This window comes from Delphinapterus leucas, chromosome 4 (genome assembly GCF_059928025.1).
Source record: "Delphinapterus leucas isolate spDelLeu-1000000601 "Yukka" chromosome 4, BTC_Dleu_Yukka2, whole genome shotgun sequence".
NCBI lineage: Eukaryota > Metazoa > Chordata > Mammalia > Artiodactyla > Monodontidae > Delphinapterus > Delphinapterus leucas.
The window spans coordinates 116,703,836-116,727,334 of NC_143132.1; the positions used below are offsets into that span (position 1 = coordinate 116,703,836).

The window sequence follows — 23,499 nt, forward strand, 5'->3', positions numbered from 1 at the left end:
CTGGAGCCTGTGCACCATAACTAGAGAGAAGCCCGAGCACCACGATGAAGAGCCCGCACGCTGCAACAAAAGATCCCACACGCCTCAACGAAGATCCCGCGTGCCCCAGCTAAGACCCGACACCGCCATAAATAAATAAATAAATAATAAATCTTAAAAAAACAAAAACAAAAACAAATACAGGTATATATCATTTGATATGGTTGTACTTTTAAGCCATGTAAATATATAACTTATTAAAACCACAATGAAATATCCAATGAACCAAGGGTCAGAAGTCCTAGGTTCTAGCCTTAGCTCTGATTCTAATTAGCTGTGAGGCCTGGGTACTGCCTGTAAGTCCCAGAATGGGATAGATGGCCTCTAAGCTCCCTCTCTATCCCAAAATTCCATGGAAATAGTTTGTTAGTCACAAGACAAAATAAAAGAGTAAACCGAGCTCACCTGTACCACAGTGTTTACTATGAGAAATAAATTAACAGCAGGTGAGCTATCTCTTAGCCAAGCTAACATGCTTGACAGGTTTTACACTTTCTGTCTCATTTCAAATAAGTTACCTGAATTTTTATAAATAAGACAGTAATCATGAGAAATTTTAACAAAACCAAATGTTACGTAAGGACATGATGAAAAAGGAGTGCTTAGTAAACCTGAAGCATAAATAAGATGACTTTCCCTTAAGCTAGATTAACTGAAGGCATCCATATCTCCCAGATTTAGAAATAATTCAGGGCAAGGAAATCAAAGAATTATGCACTCAAACTAGAAGTACGTTTAGTATTTTGAACCGAGACATAACCCAGGCTCCATTATTCTTCAAAAGAAAATCTTTGTATTGTCGTTAAATGACCAATTATGTTGCAGAAATGTTAGTTTTTTAAGCTCCACTCCATACATCCCAATTGCCCATCTAATGAAGTTACTTGCAAATATAAACTAATTAACAACAAATGACTAGTGTGCGATTTCCACAAATAGAAAGGAGACAGAATTACATTTGAACTAAAACATCTGTTAATAAAGTACAGCTTGGGGACTATAGTTAACAATACTTTATTGTACTTTTGATAGTTGCTAAGAGTATAGCTCTTACACATTTTCATCACAAGAAAAAAATTTTATTACTGTGCATGGTGATGGATCTTAAGTAGACTTATTGTGATGATCATTTTCCAATAGTATATATGAATATCAAATCATTACATTTTATATCTGAAACTAATGTTATATGTCAATTGTATCTAAATTAAAATAGAAATTTACTAAAGACCATTAATCTTATGAGATTAATCTGATGAGGGAGCATAAGGAAAGACAAGTAATTAAGAGTTAGAGGAAAAACACTGCCCCAGTTCCCCAGATCTGGTCCTGCTTTGAGGGGTACCCTGTTCTCAGGCACCTGTACCATGTGTGTTTACCCCGCTAGATCACCAGGACGGGGGGTCTTGCCTGTCATCTTCACTGTTGTATTTCCAGTGCCTAGCACACTGCCTGGTACACAGTAGGTCTCCTACAAATTACACTGAAAAACTCACCCTAAAATATTTTATTAAAGAACAAAGATGTAATGCTCAATAAAAAATCTCATATTCAGAATAATGACTGTTTCCCCAAGAAAATAAATTCCACAACTCATATGGAACCACTCATTTAAAGTGCCTAAATAGAAGAAGCTAGATTGAGGACACCCTGGCATATTTTGGGGAGTATAGTTAGAGAAAAAATGGATATAATTGTAGTTTAAAAATCATACTTATATATGCAGAGGACATCTCTGGAAGCTACATCACAAACCAGATGTACTGGGGGACTTTTCACTGCATACGCTTTGGCAGAAGTCGAATTCTTCACCAGGTTATGTATTATTTGGGGCAGTGGTGGGGGGGGTGTCTCACCCACTGTCTCTTGGATTAAAGTGGAGCGGCCTCCTCCACAGGAATCAACAGCGAGCCAGTCCTTGACAAGGACATACAGACCTCACAAGGGAAAAACAGGTATTTCAAACGGACCAAAGCGGCTCTGGACAAGTCAGGCGCTCCCTATGTCAAGCTCTGCCTACCACTCAATTCTAGGCTTGTTAAAAGAAACACAGCCACTAAGATTATCAAAATGCCATTCCCCATTTCCTCCAATACGGTGTTCAACAGTTCCCAGAGGAAGGAGAAGACAGCCCTGCCCCATCTGTTTTTCATAGTTTGGATGTTCACCTTCAGAAAACTGTTTTCATACATTATCCTCCTATTAGAGGGTTCTTCACATCTTTACTTCCTCCAGCCAACCTTCCCGGCATTTAAAAAAAAAAAAAGACTGGCAACGTGTACAGCTGCATTTTTTCATACCATCCCCAAAAGGCTTTAACCATATCCAGGCTCTGATGGAAGTCAGATTTCTGAGCCTAAGGTGGCATTTGCAAAGTCCACCCTCTGTGAGACCAACTTGCCTGAGTTCATATGCTGTAGAGAGAATATACTGTGTAGAAAAAGCACTGGTCGGAATAAGTAATTCTTCAGTGTGAGCTGGTGATAACAAACTCACAGTAGGCAAGGACCTCAGAGCCCTGGTTTTAGATTCTTTAGTTATTCTGATCACCATTAGCTCGGTGCTTACCTAGCAACTGATATGCAAAGGGATGAAGTGATCTTCCCAAGGATGAGATTAGGAGGATTCCTTGCTCTGGTCTCAGGAAAGAGAAATGTGATCAATAAAAACTAGTGTTCAAAGTTGGCGATAAGTTTATTCCAAGAAATTCTGCAATAAAACAGTCAAAGGCAAGCCAAAGTTTCTCCAATTTGAACATCTAAGTTTCCAAATACAGGGTCTTCAGAGAGTCCAGAAGAGTACATTTTATTCAACAGTATGCAGGGGAGGAGTGTTTGGAGTCTAAAGAATTATATTTTCCCTCCTCCCTAAATTGGAAAGGGAGCCAAAAGCAGAAAATCACTTAGTATACCTCTCAGAAATATTAATAAAATGATACTCTCATCTTTAAATTTATTAATAAATTGGTAAAATTCTGATATTCTAAATTAATAAAATTACATTCTGATCACAAAAGCTATTTTGTGGAAGTAAACTGGATATTGGCCAGGAAGACTAAAAAAGAAAAAGGGAAAAAGGGATAACCGAAGGTTCAAAACAGAAGGCATTTCAATACAAGTGACCCCCAGGGACAGCATAAACACAAACAAGGTAAACCAAACTCAGCCCATATTCAATGTGTTTTAAAACCCACAAAACATGAATTCTCAAATGACTCTATCAGATGTTTCAAAAATTAAAGATAAGATAGCTAAATCATATAGATTTTTAAAAAATTTTTATTGGGGTATAGTTGATTTACAATGTTATGTTAGTTTCAGGTGTACAGCAAAGTCAATCTGTTATACAAATACATATATCCACTCTTTCTAAAATTTTTTTCCCATTATAGGCCATTACAGAGTATTGTTCCCTGTGTTTTACAGTAGGTCCTCATTAGTTATCTATTTTATATTTAAAAGTGTGTATATGTCTATCCCAATCTCCCAATATATCCCTCCCCCCACTTATCCCCCAGTAAACATAGTTTATTTTCTACATCTGTAACTCTATTTTGGTATATAGGTGTTTAAAAAACTTTCCTCCTGAAGATTTTTAACTTAATGTTACTTAGTGAAATCCAAGAGAATGATTTCACAGTTTAATCATTTCTGATCTCTTTTCAACAGGACAGACTCAAGTAAAATTTCAACTTGTTGAGAACGGCTATCAAAGATGTCCTGGAAAACATCTTACTCCTGGCAGATTTTTCAAAGATATCTACGTATATACACAAATGCATACCTTAAGTATGTATATAACTAAGTGTCGGACATCAAACATACACACGATGGAAGAGAAGAAGTAGGAGTTACAATGGCGGGACAACTTCAGCAGATAAACACAAACATTACTATTGTGCCCTGTTCTGGTTGCTCATATCACTTCTCTGCTAGAAAAGAAATTCCAATGAACTCCCGATACAGAGACAGTTTTCTTGCTACAAAGGGACTTTTGTTTGAATCCCCCCACAAGTGATGAGGTCAATCTTAGCCAATCTTGACATTTCTATGGAACCTTTCCACCAAACTTTTTTCCAAGTTCAAATCATTTCCTGAAACCTGTTTGAAATCCAAAGAAAACACTGTATAGATAAAGTATCGGGTAAATTCTTTAACAAATACCACTCATGACACATTTTCCTCAAGATATTTTTCTATAAATATACTTGTAAAATCTAAAATCACAAGGGTTGTGTGATTTACTCCACATTCTTAAAAAGTTAGACTCAGAGTATGGTAATAATATACTGAATTAATATTTAAAACTGTATTCACCTGTCTTCTTAGCATATGGAAAGTGATTTCAGAATTTTTAAATAAAATCATATTTTCACAGCTTTTAACACAAAGTTGACATTTTCAAAAATAAAACATTTTGCCATAAGGTTTCTCAGTATTTACATTACCAACTAAGGGATAAAGAATTCTTTCAGTTAAGTCCTAAGAGAGACTTGCAAACTCACTTTCTATGAAAGTTTATTTTGGAAACATTAGATTTTTCAAAGACGCAGAAGATTATAATGTGAATTCAGTCAGCACTTCTCAAACATGCATTTTCTTTTCTTCCTCAAATCACTGTAAAAGTAGCTTAAGGCGTTTACTATAAGCAACGTGGATGTCTTTTTAATTTTACTATAGCGTTGAACGTTAGGGCATCTGATGAGATAGGAACTACATACGGCACTTTCATAATCAATTGGCTTATTTCTAGAGAATATCGCAATACTTCAACCATGGAGACACATTCAGAGACTGCTTATGATAAAGAAACTGGAAAATATCCTTCACTTAGGGAACCATGTCCACAGGGAAGTGACGAGACAATGGTGTCTATGACATGCCACGGAGCTGTGTCAGAAAACTAGCTGCTCTTTGCTTTTAAGGTCTCCACATTCTAACGGGTCAAAGACTTTCAAATATGAGATAAGAGTCTAATCACTCTCCATGACTAGCTTCATGGGTGATGTACATGAAAAAGAGCAAATCCTAATTATTTTCCAGATGAGTAATCCTTAACAGAAGCCTAAACTGAAATTTAGTTCTTTAGACTGAAATCTTAACTGTACTTAAAACTTGTGTATTTTTGCAAACATGGTCTAGGAGAGTGCATTCTGAAGAATCAAAAAACTCACTAGTAGGGCTTCCCTGGTGGCGCAGTGGTTGAGAGTCCGCCTGCCAATGCAGTGGACACGGGTTCGTGCCCCGGTCCAGGAAGATTCCACATGCCGCGGAGCGGCTGGGCCCGTGGGCCACGACCGCTGAGCCTGCACATCCGGGTGCTCGCGGCAGGAGAGGCCGCGGCAGTGAGAGGCCCACGTACCGCAAAAAAAAAAAAAGACCTCACTAGTTTCAATTCCATTTAAGCAAATGATCTTAAACAAATTCATATAATTAATTGGGGTCTCAGTCTCCCAGGATGCTCTAAAGGATTAAATCAGATGAAATATGAAAAGTGTTGGAAAAACACAAAATTGATGTCCAGAGGCTAAAGATTAATGCATAGCAATTACAGACAACATCCCACAATAAACAAGCAATCAGAAAGCTTGAAAGAGCTTGCTTTTGAAACTTAATTCATCAACCATCTTCCTTGTTCTTAAATCAAGTGCTAGATTTAACTTGGCTAAATCACAAAGTTTACATTAAAGTCTTTCCCATCAGCCAGAAAAACTGTGTGGTCCTGCGCTTGTTTAACTTACAACTGGCAGAGTCAAAAATTCATGTAATGGTTCAAAATCCACAGCTGCAAATGCAGTGCAGATGAAATACCGCAACTAAACCCCAGCCCTTGTTTCTTTTTCCACAAAGTTCTACTCTAGTTTAAGATTGATAACAGTTAATGACTAAGCTTGGTAACACTTTCGTCTGTCCCAACCAGGATCATTACCCAAGTTTAAATCTCCATGTGACAACTCAAAATCGACAGACTCTTGAAGCCTGCAAAAGCAATGCAAAAAGGCAAAAAAGCATGTAATGGCCCAAATGTCTGCAAAAAAATAACCAGGAAAATGGCCCAGTTGGCAGCTGGAGCATGTCAGGGCCTGTTTTGAAGGAATCTACCACTCACAAGCAAACACCAGGCTGGGAGGAAGCAAACAGCACAGGTTTTAGTCCTAAACTAAGTCATGACTAATACACTTTATGATTAGGGAAGAGCCCATTTTTTTTTTTACTTCATTCAAAGTCAAAATAAAGACGATCGCTACAGTGTCATAAAACTTGCCACAGTCATCTTTAAATACACACTCATGCAAACCAACGCGCGAGGGTCTTTATAAAACAAGACCTGTTCTCTAACCTAGTCCTAGACCAATGCCAGCCGAGGCTAATCTAGAGGACACACACACCAAAGTCAATAAATACAAAATCCAGAGATATTTCAGAATACCAGATTTAGATTATCAAAATGACAGTAACGATATCAACAAAACCACTGCAATTTGAGAGTTTACCAAGTGCTGTGCTAAGCCCTCTACCTGTATTACCTCATTTAATTCTATACCAAGCCTAGGGGGGTAGATATACTATCATCCCCATTAGACAGAGGCAGACACTTAAGATTTAGGGTTAAGTAAGGTAGATAGCTAGTGGGAAGCAGCCGCAAGGCACAGGGATATTAGCTCGGTGCTTTGTGACTGCCTGGAGGGGTGGGATAGGGAGGGTGGGAGGGAGGGAGACGCAAGAGGGAAGAGATATGGGAACATACGTATATGTATAACTGATTCACTTTGTTATAAAGCAGAAACTAACACACCATTGTAAAGCGATTATACCCCAATAAAAATGTTTAAAAAAAAAAAGATTTAGGTTAATAAATACTTACCTAACATGTTATTGAAATGGATATATTTATTAAAGTTTGAGGTTTTATATATTTGTGCTGTACTCCTACAAAACTTAATATTAATAACATATTCAAATATAAATACCAGTATTGAAAATTATAAAATGTTACTTAACTTGAACGAATGCCAGTCACCATTTGACAAAAATAGGGTGAAGGTTACACATACGCCTGGTTACCAACGTTCCAAGAGGAGACTGGGGCAGAAGCCTTCAGGTGTCAACTGTCATTATACCCTTGTTTGCTGTACGTTGGTCCCTTCCTCACTTGGGGCTGGATCTCCTGGTCCAGAGTTCATCTATTTTGCCCCGCTGCTGGGGTGAAGCAGGGTATCCTCCAGCTGTGCGGTGCTGAAGAGAGGGTCTGGGCTCTGCCTATTTCTCAAACAGGCTTTCAAAAAACTCATGTTTTTAGTCACACCTTTACCCCAACTTCATCTATTCCTGCACCTTCCAGAGGTTCTGGGGTTTAAATCTGGTTCCTTCTTGGCTTTCCTCACTACCAACTATTTAGAGGTAAACTTTCTCAGACTTCCTGAAATATTTAGAGAGTACTCATGTTTCTCCGGTTTCAAAATATTGTTCCTGACGTCTCTTTTCTTGTTTTTGTTTAATTTTTTAAAGCTTTTTGTGCCTTTGTGCATTGACTATCCCATCATTTTTAATGGGATTTCAGAAGGGAATGAATATTAGGGCATGTGTCTACCCAGTCATCTGCCTCGCGCTAACTTTTACAAAGATTTCAGATGCCCCCCCCCCGCTTTCCTTCAGTCTTAATTAAAAGGACTGCATCTGTTATTAAAACATTTGTTGCCTTTTCTTTACTTGAAATGATACTTAAATAACTTATTTCTTTATTACTTCAGACACCAGTTATTGGTAAAAGCTGAACAAGGTAGACTAAAATACCCACATTATTGTACAGTTCTTGAGGTGAATCTCAAATGAACTTCTTTGTTTATTCATCTCAGGATACAGAAAAAGTCAAAGAATGTCATAAGAGTAGCTTCTGAATGTCACTGTCTTTCAAACGTCAGCTAAAGAAGTTTGGTTTTAGAAAGAATAAAGTTTCTCTGTTACATTAAGTGAAATAGGGCAATTGCTTTAGTTACCAAATAAACTTTGTAAAGTTGGTACCAAATAAACTTGGTAAACATACACTGGATATTGTGAAAGCAAAGAACATTTGCTAATGAGAAACAATGGCAACAGCCATTACTTCAGGGAAAAAAATTAAACAGGTTCTACAACATAAGGAATTCCATACTCTCTGGCCTAGTTAAATTTAATGTTTTTCTTTTAAAGTTTAGCTTTACGAACTAGTCAGGAAAGACGAAATGCTAATATTAATATTACAAAACTTCTGAAAGTTTGCTGTCAATGCATTAAAGTTGAGAATTTTAATTACCAAATAGAGAAAACAGTTTATAATGCAGATACGTTGTGCCATTATTTGAGTAAAATGTCATTTTTTATAATATGAAGTCATTCTATAAAATAATATTACAACATGCATTAACAGTATCCAGTGTTCCATGATATTTCAATTTTAATATAATCTGATTAAATTAGGAAAAAGAATCTTCTGGAGAAGCAAGTTCTGGGTAAGTCTCATTTTGTCTGTTTACTATTACTGTAACTTACTCCTCCACACAAAGCAGAAACTGGAGAATTTGGCATTAGCTGCTCATTATATGTTGGGAACAAATTCAGTTCCTCAGGACACAAAAGCACATTGATGGATATTTTTATTTTGCTCTGCAGAAACTGAAGACAGCATAGTTTTAGCTTTAAATTACTTCCCAAAGAAATACCAATATTTTAACTTTGTAATGGAAACAAGAAAAACAAGCATCTTGCAAAGTTCTTTAGCAGCATATTTTCAGAGGTCACAAATAACAGTATATTCCATTATTGAAAAAATGGAAATGAAGTATTGTTAGCATAATCTAGATATTTAGAATGAAAATTCAGAATTAAGATTAAAAACAGAGAACTTCTGCTGCCAGTGTCCTTGTCCCCGCAGTGAACCACAGCCATCTCCCACCTCTGCAGGATACCCTGCAACACGAGCAGTTTAAAGCTTCATAAATAAACTATCATAGAGGCTTCCGGGAAGATGGCAGAAGAGTAAGACGCAGAGATCACCTTCCTCCCCACAGATACACCAGAAAAACATCTACACATGGAACAACTCCTACAGAACACCTACTGAACGCTGGCAGAAGACCTCAGACCTCCCAAAAGGCAAGAAACTCCCCCACGTAACTGGGTAGGGCAAAAGAAAAAAGAATAAACAGACAAAAGAATAGGGACGGGACCTGCACCAGTGGGAGGGAGCTGTGAAGGAGGAAAGGTTTCCACACACTAGGAAGCCCCTTGGCGGGCGGAGACTGCGGGTGGCGGAGGGGGAGAGCTTCGGAGCCGCGGAGGAGAGCACAGCAACAGGGGTGCGGAGGGCAAAGCGGAGAGATTCCCGCACAGAGGATCGGTGCCAACCTGCACTCACCAGCCCGAGAGGCTTGTCTGCTCACCCGCCGCGGCAGGCGGGGCTGGGAGCCGAGGCTCGGGCTTCGGTGGGAGCGCAGGGAGAGGACTGGGGTTGGCGGCTTGAACACAGCCTGAAGGGGTTAGTGCGCCACGCCTAGCCGGGAGGGAGTCCGGGGAAAAGTCTGGACCTGCCGAAGAGGCAAGAGACTTTTTCTTCCCTCTGTTTCCTGGTGCGCGAGGAGAGGGGATTAAGAGCGCTGCTTAAAGGAGCTCCAGAGACGGGCGCGAGCCGCGGCTAAAAGCGCGCACCCCAGAGACGGGCATGAGACGCTAAGGCCGCTGCTGCCGCCACCAAGAAGCCTGTGTCTGAGCACAGGTCACTCTCCACACCCCACTTCCGGGGAGCCTGTGCAGCCCGCCACTGCCAGGGTCCCGGGATCCAGGGACAACTTCCCCGGGAGAACCCACAGCGCGCCTCAGGCTGTGCAACGTCATGCTGGCCTCTGCCACAGCAGGCTCACCCCACATCCGTACCCCTCCCTCCCCCCGGCCTGAGTGAGCCAGAGCCCCCGAATCAGCGGCTCCTTTAAACCCCGTCCTGTCTGAGCGAAGAACAGACGCCCTCCGGCGACCTACATGCAGAGGCGGGGCCAAATCCAAAGCTGAGCCCCTGGGAGCTGTGAGAACAAAGAAGAGAAAGGAAAATCACTCCCAGCAGCCTCAGAGGCAGCGGATTAAAGCTCCACAATCAACTTGATGTACCCTGCATCTGTGGAATACCTGAATAGACAACGAATCATCCCAAATTGAGGAGGTGGACTTTGAGAGCAAGATTTATGATTTTTTCCCCTTTTCCTCTATTTGTGAGTGTGTATGTATATGCTTCTGTATGAGATTTTGTCTGTATAGCTTTGCTTCCACCATTTGTCCTAGGGTTCTATCCGTCCGGTTTTTTTTTGTTTGTTTGTTTTTTAATTAATTTTTTCTTAATACTTAGTTTTTATTTTAATTATTTTATTTTATCTTGCTTTATTTTACTTTATCTTCTTTCATTCTTTCTTTTTTTCCTTCCTTCCCTCCTTCGTTCCCTCCTCCCTCCCTCCCCTTCTTTCTTTCTTTCTTTCTTTCTTTCTTTCTTTCTTTCTTCTTCTACTAATTCTTTCTTTCTACTTTTTCTCCCTTTTATTCTGAGCTGTGTGGATGAAAGGCTCTTGGTGCTGCAGCCAGGAGTCAGTGCTGTGCCTCTGAGATGGGAGAGCCAACTTCAGAACACTGGTCCACAAGAGACCTCCCAGCTCCACATAATATCAAATGGCGAAAATCTCCCAGAGATCTCCATCTCAACACAAGCAACCAGCTTCACTCAACGACCAGCAAGCTACAGTGCTGGACATCCTATGCCAAACAACTAGCAAGACAGGAACACAACCCCACCCATTGGCAGAGAGGCTGCCTAAAATCATAATAAGTCCACAAACACCCCAAAACACACCAACAGATGTGGACTTGCCCACCAGAAAGACAAGATCCGGCCTCATCCACTAGAACACAGGCACTAGTCCCCTCCACCAGGAAGCCTATACAACCCACTGAACCAACCTTAGCCACTGGGGAAAGACAACAAAAACAACGGGAAATACGAACCTACAGCCTGCAAAAAGGACACCCCAAACACAGTAACATAAGCAAAATGAGAAGACAGAAATACACACAGCAGATGAAGAAGCAAGATAAAAACCCACCAGACCTAACAAATGAAGAGGAAATAGGCAGTCTACCTGAAAAAGAATTCAGAATAATGATAGTAAAGATGATCTAAAATCTTGGAAATAGAATAGACAAAATGCAAGAAACATTTAACAAGGACCTAGAAGAACTAAAAATGAAACAGGCAACGATGAACAATAATAAATGAAATTAAAAATACTCTAGATGAGATCAGTAGCAGAATAACTGAGGGAGAAAAATGGATAAGTGACCTGGAAGATACAATAGTGGAAATAACTACTGCAGAGCAGAATAAAGAAAAAAGAATGAAAAGAACTGAGGACAGTCTCAGAGACCTCTGGGACAACATTAAACACACCAACATTCGAATTATAGGGGTTCCAGAAGAAGAGGAGAAAAAGAAAGGGACTGAGAAAATATTTGAAGAGATTACAGTTGCAAACTTCCCTAATATGGGAAAGGAAATAGTTACTCAAGTCCAGGAAGCACAGAGACTCCCATACAGGATAAATCCAAGGAGAAATACACCAACACACATATTAATCAAACTGTCAAAAATTAAATACAAAGAAAACACATTAAAAGCAGCAAGGGAAAAACAACAAATAACACACAAGGTGATCCCCATAAGGTTAACAGCTGATCTTTCAGCAGAAACTCTGCAAGCCAGAAGGGACTGGCAGGACATATTTAAAGTGATGAAGGACAAAAACCTGCAACCAGGTTTACTCTACCCAGCAAGGATCTCATTCAGATTTGATGGAGAAATTAAACCCTTTACAGACAAGCAAAAGCTGAGAGAGTTCAGCACCACCAAATCACCTTTACAACAAATGCTAAAGGAACTTCTCTAGGCAGGAAATACAAGAGAACGAAACGACCTACAAAAACAAACCCAAAACAATTAAGAATACGGTAATAGGAACATACATATCGATAATTAGATTAAATATAAATGGATTAAATGCTCCAACCAAAACACAGAGACCGGCTGAATGGATACAAAAACAAGACCCGTATATATGCTGTCTACAAGAGACCCACTTCAGACCTAGGGACACATACAGACTGAAAGTGAGGGAATGGAAAAACGCTTTTCATGCAAATGGAAATCAAAAAAAAGCTGGAGTAGCAATTCTCATATCAGACAAATAGACTTTAAAATAAAGACTATTAGAAGAGACAAAGAAGGACACTACATAATGATCAAGGGACCGATCCAAGAAGAAGATATAACAATTGTAAATATTTATGCACCCAACATAGGAGCACCTCAATACAGAAGGCAAATACTAACAGCCATAAAAGGGGAAATCGACAATAACACAATCATAGTAGGGGACTTTAACACCCCACTTTCACCAATAGATCATCCAAAATGAAAATAAATAAGGAAACACAAGCTTTCAATGATACATTAAACAAGATGGACTTAATTGATATTTATAGGACATTCCATCCAAAAACAACAGAATACACACTTTTCTCAAGTGCTCATGGAACATTCTCCAGGATAGATCATATCTTGGTCACAAATCAAGCCTTGGTAAATTTAAGAAAATTGAAATTGTATCAAGTATCTTTTCTGACCACAACGCTATGAGACTAGATATTAATTACAGGAAAAGATCTGTAAAAAATACAAACACATGGAGGCTAAACAATACACTACTTAATAACGAAGTGATCACTGAAGAAATCAAAGAGGAAATCAAAAAATAACTAGAAACAAATGACAATGGAGACATGATGACCCAAAACCTATGGGATGCAGCAAAAGCAGTTCTAAGAGGGAAGTTTATAGCAATACAATCCTACCTTAAGAAACAGGAAACATCTCGAATAAACAACCTAACCTTGCACCTAAAGCAATTAGAGAAAGGAGAATAAAAAAACCCCAAAGTTAGCAGAAGGAAAGAAATCATAAAGATCAGATCAGAAATAAATGAAAAAGAAATGAAGGAAACGATAGCAAAGATCAATAAAACTAAAAGCTGGTTCTTTGAGAAGATAAACAAAATTGATAAAACATTAGCCAGACTCATCAAGAAAAAAAGGGAGAAGACTGAAATCAATAGAATTAGAAATGAAAAAGGACAAGTAACAACTGACACTGCAGAAATACAAAAGATCATGAGAGATTACTACAAGCAACTCTATGCCAATAAAATGGACAACCTGGAAGAAATGGACAAATTCTTAGAAATGCACAACCTGCCAAGACTGAATCAGGAAGAAACAGAAAATATGGACAGACCAATCACAAGCACTGAAATTGAAACTGTGATTAAAAATCTTCCAACAAACAAAAAAGCCCAGGACCAGATGGCTTCACAGGCGAATTCTATCAAACATTTAGAGAAGAGCTAACACCTATCCTTCTCAAACTCTTCCAAAATATAGCAGAGGGAGGAACACTCCCAAACTCATTCTACAAGGCCACCATCACCTTGATACCAAAACCAGACAAGGATGTCACAAAGAAAGAAAACTACAGGCCAATATCACTGATGAACATAGATTCAAAGATCCTCAACAAAATACTAGCAAACAGAACCCAACAGCACATAAAAAGGATCATACACCATGATCAAGTGGGGTTTATTCCAGGAATGCAAGGATTCTTCAATATACACAAATCAATCAATGTGATACACCATATTAACAAACTGAAGGAGAAAAACCATATGATCATCTCAATAGATGCAGAAAAAGCTTTTGACAAAATTCAACACCCATTTACGATAAAAACCCTCCAGAAAGTAGGCACAGAGAGAACTTTCCTCAACATAATAAAGGCCATATATGACAAACCCACAGTCAACATCGTCCTCAATGGTGAAAAACTGAAAGCATTTCCACTAAGATCAGGAACAAGACAAGGTTGCCTACTCTCACCACTCTTATTCAACATAATTTTGGAAGTTTTAGCCACAGCAATCAGAGAAGAAAAGGAAATAAAAGGAATCCAAATCGGAAAAGAAGAAGTAAATCTGTCACTGTTTGCAGATGACATGATACTATACATAGACAATCCTAAAGATGCTACCAGAAAACTACTAGAGCTAATCAATGAATTTGGTAAAGATACAAAATTAATGCACAGAAATCTCTGGCATTCCTATATACTAATGATGAAAAATCTGAAAGTGAAATCAAGAAAACACTCCCATTTACCACTGCAACAAAAAGAATAAAATATCTAGGAATAAACCTACCTAAGGAAACAAAAGACCTGTATGCAGAAAATTATAAGACACTGATGAAAGAAATTAAAGATGATACAAATAGATGGAGAGATATACCATGTTCTTGGATTGGAAGAATCAACATTGTGAAAATGACTCTACTACCCAAAGCAATCTACAGATTCAATGCAATCCCTATCAAACTACCACTGGCGTTTTTCACAGAACTAGAACAAAAAATTTCACAATTTGTATGGAAACACAAAAGACCCCGAATAGCCAAAGCAATCTTGAGAATGAAAAACGGAGCTGGAGGAATCAGGCTCCCTGACTTCAGACTATACTACAAAGCTACAGTAATCAAGACAGTATGGTACTGGCACAAAAACAGAAAGATCAATGGAACAGGATAGAGAGCCCAGAGATAAACCCACACACATATGGTCACCTTATCTTTGATAAAGCAGGCAGGAATGTACAGTGGAGAAAGGACAGCCTCTTCAATAAGTGGTGCTGGTAAAACTGGACAGGTACATGTAAAAGTATGAGATTAGATCACTCCCTAACACCATACACAAAAATATGCTCAAAATGGATTAAAGACCTAAATGTAAGGCCAGAAACTATCAAACTGTTAGAGGAAAACATAGGCAGAACACTCTATGACATAAATCACAGCAAGATACTTTTTGACCCACTTCCTAGAGAAATGGAAATAAAAATAAACAAATGGGACCTAATGAAACTTCAAAGCTTTTGCACAGCAAAGGAAACCATAAACAAGACCAAAACACAACCCTCAGAAAAAATATTTGCAAATGAAGCAACTGACAAAGGATTAATCGCCAAAATTTATAAGCAGCTCATGCAGCTCAATAACAAAAAAACAAACAACCCAATCCATAAATGGGCAGAAGACCTAAATAGACATTTCTCCAAAGAAGATATACAGACTGCAACAAACACGTGATAGAATGCTCAACATCATTAATCATTAGAGAAATGCAAATCAAAACTACAATGAGATATCACCTCACACCAGTCAGAATGGCCATCATCAAAAAATCTAGAAACAATAAATGCTGGAGAGGGTGTGGAGAAAAGGAAACACTCTTGCACTGCTGGTGGGAATGTGAATTGGTACAGCCACTATGGAGAACAGTATGGAGGTTCCTTAAAAAACTACAAATAGAACTACCATATGACCCAGCAATCTCACTACTGGGCATATACCCTGAGAAAACCATAATTCAAAAAGAGTCATGTACCAAAATGTTCATTGCAGCTCTATTTACAATAGCCCGGAGGTGAAAACAACCTAAGTGTCCATCATCGGATGAATGGATAAAGAAAGTGTGGCACATATAAACAATGGAATATTACTCAGCCATAAAAAGAAACGAAATTGAGCTATTTGTAATGAGGTGGATAGACCTAGAGTCTGTCATACAGAGTGAAGTCAGAAAGAGAATGACAAATACCGTATGCTAACACATATATGTGGAATTTAAGAAAAAAAAATGTCATGAAGAACCTAGGGCTAAGACAGGAATAAAGACACAGACCTACTAGAGAATGGACTTGAGGATATGGGGAGGGGGAAGGGTAAGCTGTGACAAAGCGAGAGAGAGGCATGGACATACACTACCAAACGTAAGGTAGATAGCTAGTGGGAAGCAGCCGCATAGCACAGGGAGATCAGCTCGGTGCTTTGCGACGGCCTGGAGGGGTGGGATAGGGAGGGTGGGAGGGAGGGAGACACAAGAGGGAAGAGATATGGGAACATATGTATATGTATAACTGATTCACTTTGCTATAAAGCAGAAACTAACACACTACTGTAAAGCAATTTTACTCCAATAAAGATGTAAAAAAAAAAAGATTAAAAACACATCATTTTATAAAACATCAAAACAGAGGTTCATCTAGTTTTCATTTTGCAGAAAACATTTTAATACAAAAGACCTTACTTAGACCTTAATGTTTCTAAACACGGCAGTGGGATTAATATTCAGTCTTATACAAAAGGCAATCTCCTTTCCATAGTATCAGTCTTTTACCATCAATAGATCTTAAATTTAAAAACAAGTGGAATTACTGAATAAGATCATATTCTGTTGCTAATTCATGAAAATTAATCATACTTGTAGGTCTTTTTCTATTAATATGGCAACTATCTATAAATTATTCTAAATGAACACAGATACGTAAAAGCAGAACAAAAAAAATAATCAAAGGATATATGCAAATAGGCAAAGCATATACAATGTGTGGTGTTTATTTATGAATTAAGCCTATTCTTTTCTAAACAAAAGATATCTAATACTCCCTTTTTTTCATGGAATGATTAGGTTTTTAGGACATCTTTGGGGCTTAAAAAACAGAGAGACCATGAATCCAGGGAGATTTCATGCATTTGAGTCAGAGGGAAGTTAAAACAGTCAAAGGTAGAAGGAAGTAGGTCCAGAGCTGGGAGGTCAAAGGCATACTGGGACTGCCTGAACTTAGGAGGATTTAGTTCTAATCATCCCAAGAAAAAGAAAAGGGCCGCACTCTTTGTAGAAGGGGTCAAATACAGAACCAGTAGGGTTCCAGCTGCCTCCCCGCATATGCCTTTAAAGAAGATTACAAAGCAAACAGCTGCCTTGCCCATGGCACTGACACAGGGGGTGACAGGAAGGCATTAAAGACAGGGGCAAACCCTCCACAGCCAAGGGGCCTGAGAAAGGTCTTGGCAGTAATTCTTACCCTATTTGCTTCAATTTTCTCCCCCACGCCCCCGATGTAGGCTCCTTAAATGTTTCTGTGCCAAAATTCTGACCTTGGTTTTCTTTTTCTTTTTGCTCGATCTGTGCATCTCAAGGAGGACACAATGGGCATTTGGGTGGGACAATTCATGCTTTTCTAGGGCAGTTCTACCACTTGTAGGATGTCTGGCACCTCTGGCCCCCACCTACTAATGCCAATAGAGTCTCCAGGTCACTGGGGCAACCGAAAACACATTCCAAATGCCCCCAGGAGGCAAACACAACCACCACCAGTACCACCACCACCACTTAAAAACCATCACTACAAGCTCTAGTATCTCACTTAAACCCACTGTGCCAAGAACGTACATGACTCAAATCTACATTCAAGTCAAGATTTTTCTGGAATTCTAATCTTTTTCTCCTTTCAACTAGGCACCTTCCCCTCATGCTCCACAGTCATTTCAAACTTGCCCCAAATTGAATTCCTTATCTCCCTCATTAAGCCCCAACCTGTTTCCCTTACACCCTGGATAATACAACCACCATCCACAGTCAACCAGGCAGACACTGGGAGGTAAATAAAACTCCTCCCTCTCTCTTGCCAAGTCCTCGGGATTACAGGTTCTAAATATCCTTCAAGTCCTTCCTCCTAGGACTCCTATAGGATTCCCATCATCTCTGGCTGTGTTACTGCAATGGCCCCAAACCTTTCACCATCTTCACCTCCTCTCTTATGCAAACACCGTTCTACTGTCATCTCCCAGACCACCACGTCAGTCCCCTACTTAATTGCCCATTGTGTCCACCCAGCCTTCAGTAAACAGTAAAAACTCCTCAGCAGGCACACAAAGGCCATTACCATCTTCTCTCATCCTCACCTGTGATTCTCACCAGGGGCCCTAGGCCCATAACCTCCAGCATGACCCAAACCTGCCCATTTCGGGTAAGTGCCCTGCCCTAGGATGCCTCTGCACACACACTGGGTATGTTCCATTGGCCGCCACTGGCCCCTGAGGGCCAAGAGCCACAGGGCAGATGCCATCAGCTGAAATGCTCTAGAATCCAGGCATCTGGCAGAATAGGAGGCTCCACAAGTGTTGACTAAAATGAGCAATTCTTTATAAAGCAGGAAAGAATTCAGTAGGAACATCCACTGATAAATGCACACACCCAGAATCAGAATGATCTTGTCCCTGCCTGTTTGTTTTCATATAGCATCCTCTTACACATAAGGGCTTCTTGGTGACATTTACTGGAAAACAGTGAAGAACCTGAGCCACTGTAAAGAGGACCAGACATCACATTGTTAAGTCAAATGCTGAGCATGTTGTGACCTCAGCCTCCACTGAATATCCCGCCACCTATAGCTACAATTTTTCATCAGGTAAAAGTAAAGCAATGAAAATAGTCTTGATTATGCCACACTTAACAATGCCCCACTTAATCAGTACTTAATTCAGACACTGATCGTTTGTTTATTCAAGAAAAAAATGAAAATTTTATGATTTCTTAGGACTGGAAACTCTTTCATGGGTAGTACATGAAGGCATTACCACTTGAGAGTCAGTCACTCTTGGAGCCCAAATGCTGGAAATTCAACAAGCAGGCTTTACATAATGAAATAGGTTTTGTAAATCTTCTGAGAACTTTGAATTTTAAAAAGGCTGTATCTGAAATGAGTAGTTCAAACTTCAATAAACTTTTGTAATGTAAGTTATTATGATACAGACACAGGATTACCATGCAGAAGCTGATCATTCTTAGTTGAAATATAACAGAGATCAAACATTACATAGGCATCTCTCCAAATTAAAACACTGCATTTCAAATAAAAACAAAACAAAAAATGTAAAGGATAAAGATATTTCTTTCTTTATCATTTAATGCAGGCTGAGAAGTCTGAGTTTTGTTTTAAAAATGAAAAATAGACAAAAATGTCCAGAATAGCCTCTTATTTTAAGTTACTACAGAAATGAAAACATTTAAATAAAATCATAAGAGATTTATATTTTGTAAATGAGTGAAATTAAAATAATAAAATTTTCATCTATAATTTAAATAAAATGACTTATTCCAGGGTTAACCAATTATGGTTTTTATCCCCATTTTATATCTGAGAAATGAGTTGGAGAGGTTTAGCAACCTTCTCAAGGTTAACCAACTACCAAGACAAGATGTGATTACTGGGGCCCAGGCTCCTTCTGAAGCATGCCTGGTACACGAGCAGTGCTGCCGAGGCCCAAAGACTCTTAGGACCCAAAACATACTCTGTTCAAGAACTGCTGCTACTCAACAGTCAGAACTAACAGCTTTCTCTAGAGTCATTTATACGCTATGAGAAGTGGACTGATGGCCACACGATTCAAAGAACAATTCCAGAGAGGAGTGAAAAACATGCCACCATGGTTTTCAGGAAACATATTCTAATTAAAATCATAACTTACATTTTATGGTTATCAAAACAGAAATAATTCTTTATAGCGATATATCTAACATGGAGATTTATTTTCGTAGTTAAACCAAAGTACAAGTTAAAATGAAACACTCATTTTGAAATCTGAATACCTGTTGAACAGGGACACACCATCTAAGGCTCTTGCTCTGCCCCCTTCACTAACGGGAGAAAGGAGATTTTTCATTTCTCTTACCAAAATGGGCAAGACTGGTACCAAAAAAAAACCCAACAGGCTGAACACAAGCAATGACCCAGCTTCTGAAAAAAGACTTCCAAGCTGCAGTGTGTGTCACCACCTGCACACCACAGGCCCCTGTTCTCTAAGGCCCAGCAGGTCCTCTGGACACATATTTTTAAGTATCCATGCCAGTAATAAGATTGTCAAGATCTTTTCTTGTGGCAGAATCTGACTTCTGAAGTTGTGTCACTACCATAAAATATTGGGAGAGCTCGCTGATCTGACCACAAATTGCATCTCTGCAGTGGTCCCAACTCACATGCTAACCTGTTCAGCACAGATGTTCAATCTTGCAGTTCAAAAGGAAAATCTACCTGCACACAGCGACGGAGCCAGGGATACAAACGTGTTACCGTCACTGCCTACTTGGATTTTCCCTAAAGTGACAAATGAACAACGTCCAGATTCACAAGGGGTACTCACCCCAGGGACAGATCCTGTTTTTTGTGGGCCCTGAAGCCTGTACAATTTGGAGGCCCTCTAAGAAAAAAATTAGGCACAAAAGCAAATATTTAAAAGGTGCCCTTGCAAATGAGGAGCCTTGAAGCTTAAGCTATGAGTTGTACAGCAAACCTACCTTTGACCCAACCATACAAAACTGCCAATATTCAATCCATTTTGATCTACCAAAATAGCAACTTCGGGTGGCTCAACACTGCTGGCACATGGCTCCAGTATAGGCTGTGTAGTTCCCTCGGAAGGATAGAAGAGCTCACCACTGGTGTACAAACTGAGCTTCCTGCACTCATTAAGAATAATAATGGAGGGCTTCCCTGGTGGCGCAGTGGTTGAGAGTCCGCCTGCCGACGCAGGGGACACGGGTTTGTGCCCTGGTCCGGGAAGATCCCACATGCCGCGGAGCAGCTGGGCCCGTGAGCCATGGCTGCTGAGCCTGCGCATCCGGAGACTGTGCTCCGCAACAGGAGAGGCCACAACAGTGACAGGCCCGTGTGCCGCAAAAAAAAATAATAATAAAAAATAATGGAAACTCTTCTAATAGCGCTTATGGAAAGTGAAATAGGGAAAATCTGTAAAAATCGTTATGGTCACTATGACTGCATTTTAAAAATAATATATACATATCTTAACAAGGACAAGACTATTATGAAAATGTAAACAGAAATAATGTCTGTATTTGAATGGTTTGATAGTGAGTTACCTTGTTTCCTTCCAAATAATGTTGTTATATTATTGGCAATAATTAAAAAGGAAAAATAAAAGGGAAAAAGGAGAAATAGGGAGAAAGAGAATGAATATAGAGACCTTAGATATAACTGTCTTCTGTGACAATTAATTACACACTTAGCATCTGTCTATACATCAACACCTTGAAACACATCTTAAAATTTATTTCAAGGAATAAAGATAGAAGCCAACTGAACAAATGAGAGACTTCACACCTCTAAATGTCTTCCTTTTGACATAACGCAGCTGTTTGTTAACAAGTAATGTCTTGGCATGACCAAAGGCAAACGAAAGTGAACTTACTTTTTGCTTGCCTCACAGACATCTGTAATATTGGAGAAAAGATGGTGACTCTCTGTTTTGGTCATCGTATCACTCAGTGCTTTAGAATTTTTAAACATTCGTATCAAGATCTCCAAGCTGAGTAAATATGAATGTTCAGAGGATATAACTTCAAAGATAGCCTGATAGAAGGAAGAAGAAATGTGTTATTCATTCCTTCAATTAAAGAATTAAACCTAGCTCTCATAATTCTGCTATAAGAATAACATAATATCTTAAAAAATACAAAAAGATAAGTATTAAAAACTACATTACCAAACTACTGTCTTTATATAAGGCACATATACCCAAATTTTGAGAAATAGAGTCACTGCCTAGAGTGTAAATAGTGTAAATGAAAGTATTTGGATGACTTGAGGCTGCATCCTGAGGTCACACTTTGCCAGGGGGCAGAATCTCTGGGAGGAAGCTAGGGCATGTCGTAAAATCTCAGTGTGACATTAATTAAGCTTTGGGGTCATCTCCTCCAGCCCTGATTTCAAAGCATGCTGCTCTGGGACAGTGAAGATTTATGGACCTCACTTGGGATTCAGAGAAAATTTCTCACAAATACATTTCTTCCCTCCCTTGTGGGTCCTCCTTTCTCTCCCTATGTTTTAATCCAACTAATTTGTGGTTAATAAGAACAAATATTCTGGGTGCATTAAAGAGCATGATTGGACCTACCCTCAAAAGGTTCTTATCAGCCACAGGAATTCTTTTATATAAACTCATACAACTGAAAGTAATTCCGTCCAACAAGCCACCCTCTCTGCTCTCATCAGTGTCTCAAGAAGGAGCGAAGGACCCTCGGCAGAAACTCTTGATGTCAGGCACACAGTGGTTTACCTGATAAGCGTTCATTAATTATCAAAAGCCAACCCATATATGTGGAGAGACACCAGCGCCCTGTGTAAGGAATTCATCTAGCACCTTAACAAAAGCAGATTCTCCAAGAATGGCCAGGCAGGGAGAATTCCTCCTCAGGGAGGGGTAGTGAACATCCTTGCAGGCTTGAGGTTTCCCATTCTTCCTGGAGACCTACCCTAGTAACACTGCCATCAACCCCTTGACCTCCAGGGTTCTTCCCCTCAGTGCTTGGCCCAAAGGGCACAGAAGATTCTCCCCGTGAGACCCTGTGCTCCAGCTGAGGCCGGGTGGGAGCAGTCAGGCACAGGCAGGTGGACGCCCCGCTGCCGGTAGGTGAGCCATAATTCTTTAAGTCAGGTTAGTGGTGCTAGTCTCGGGGTTCACCTCTCTTTTTAGCATCCATAAGCTTTTAGAGAAGTCATACTGGTCTAATCTCAGTTGCGCTCCAGGGACTTAAGTGATATAATCATCTAATGAGTAAAGAGTAAGAACATTAAGAGTCTCATTCAACCTGTATCGCGTGTGATTCTATTCAATCAATACAATCATCCCCAGGAAATGTAATGCAAACTAAAGAAAATTCACCCATCCTGACCAAAAATAATGGATTTCAGGTTGTTGATGGATATAGTGCCTTGGAATGACTAAAAAATATTTTCAAAAGCAGAGACTTTTGTAATCAAATCCAAAATGTGAAGATTCAAACAAAAAGATATGATAAACTATACAGAGTAGATCACAGGAAAATATGAATAAGTGGTAGTTTAATATAATAAGTTTAATGTAATAACTTAAAACATGCAATTGGGTCATCAACTACTTAAAAGCAAATTACATTAGACCTGTTAAAATATCTGTATAGGAATAGAAAGAGACCATAGTTAGATTTGCTGTCATTACCAGGGATTGAACCTGGGCCCTAGCCAGTGAAAGCACAGAGTCCTAACCACTGGACTGCCAGGGAATTCCCAGTCATTACTTTTTTAAATCACAAACCTAAATAAATATTTTCAAAATATAAGGGAAACAGAATAGGTTTAAAAGAAAAGAAATATTCAAATGGGACTAGGACCCTGGAGAAGCTCTTGAATTTGTCCACAGAGAGAAATATTGTTTATGCCGCAATGTTAACCGTAAAGAAAAAAGTACTGCCTGTTGTCCCTCACTAGGAGAACAGATTTTTATTTAAAGTAGTATTTAGAGAATGGAATACTATACAGTAGTTTGAATAAATGATCTAGATTAACATGCATTAACATGGATAAATCTCAAAAACAGTGTTGAATGTAAAAAGCAACCAACCAAAACACGTTCAGAATCATACCATTTATCTACATCTTAACAGATATAC

The 23,499-nt window shown here is 39.2% G+C and overlaps 1 protein-coding gene across 15 annotated transcripts in view; it reads right to left on the reverse strand.

The window, feature by feature from the left end:
• Positions 1–23,499, reverse strand: part of ARHGEF26 (Rho guanine nucleotide exchange factor 26) — a 279,113-nt gene that overhangs the window by 219,538 nt on the left and 36,076 nt on the right. For all 15 annotated transcript variants that reach the window (XR_016393100.1, XM_089910975.1, XM_089910976.1 and 12 more), the window contains one exon: positions 21,261–21,421. Coding sequence is in view for 14 of the 15 variants with exons in the window: in XM_089910975.1 (XP_089767101.1) it covers positions 21,261–21,421 (161 nt within the window). In the remaining variant the exon portion in view is untranslated. The remainder of the gene's footprint in view (positions 1–21,260; positions 21,422–23,499) is intronic.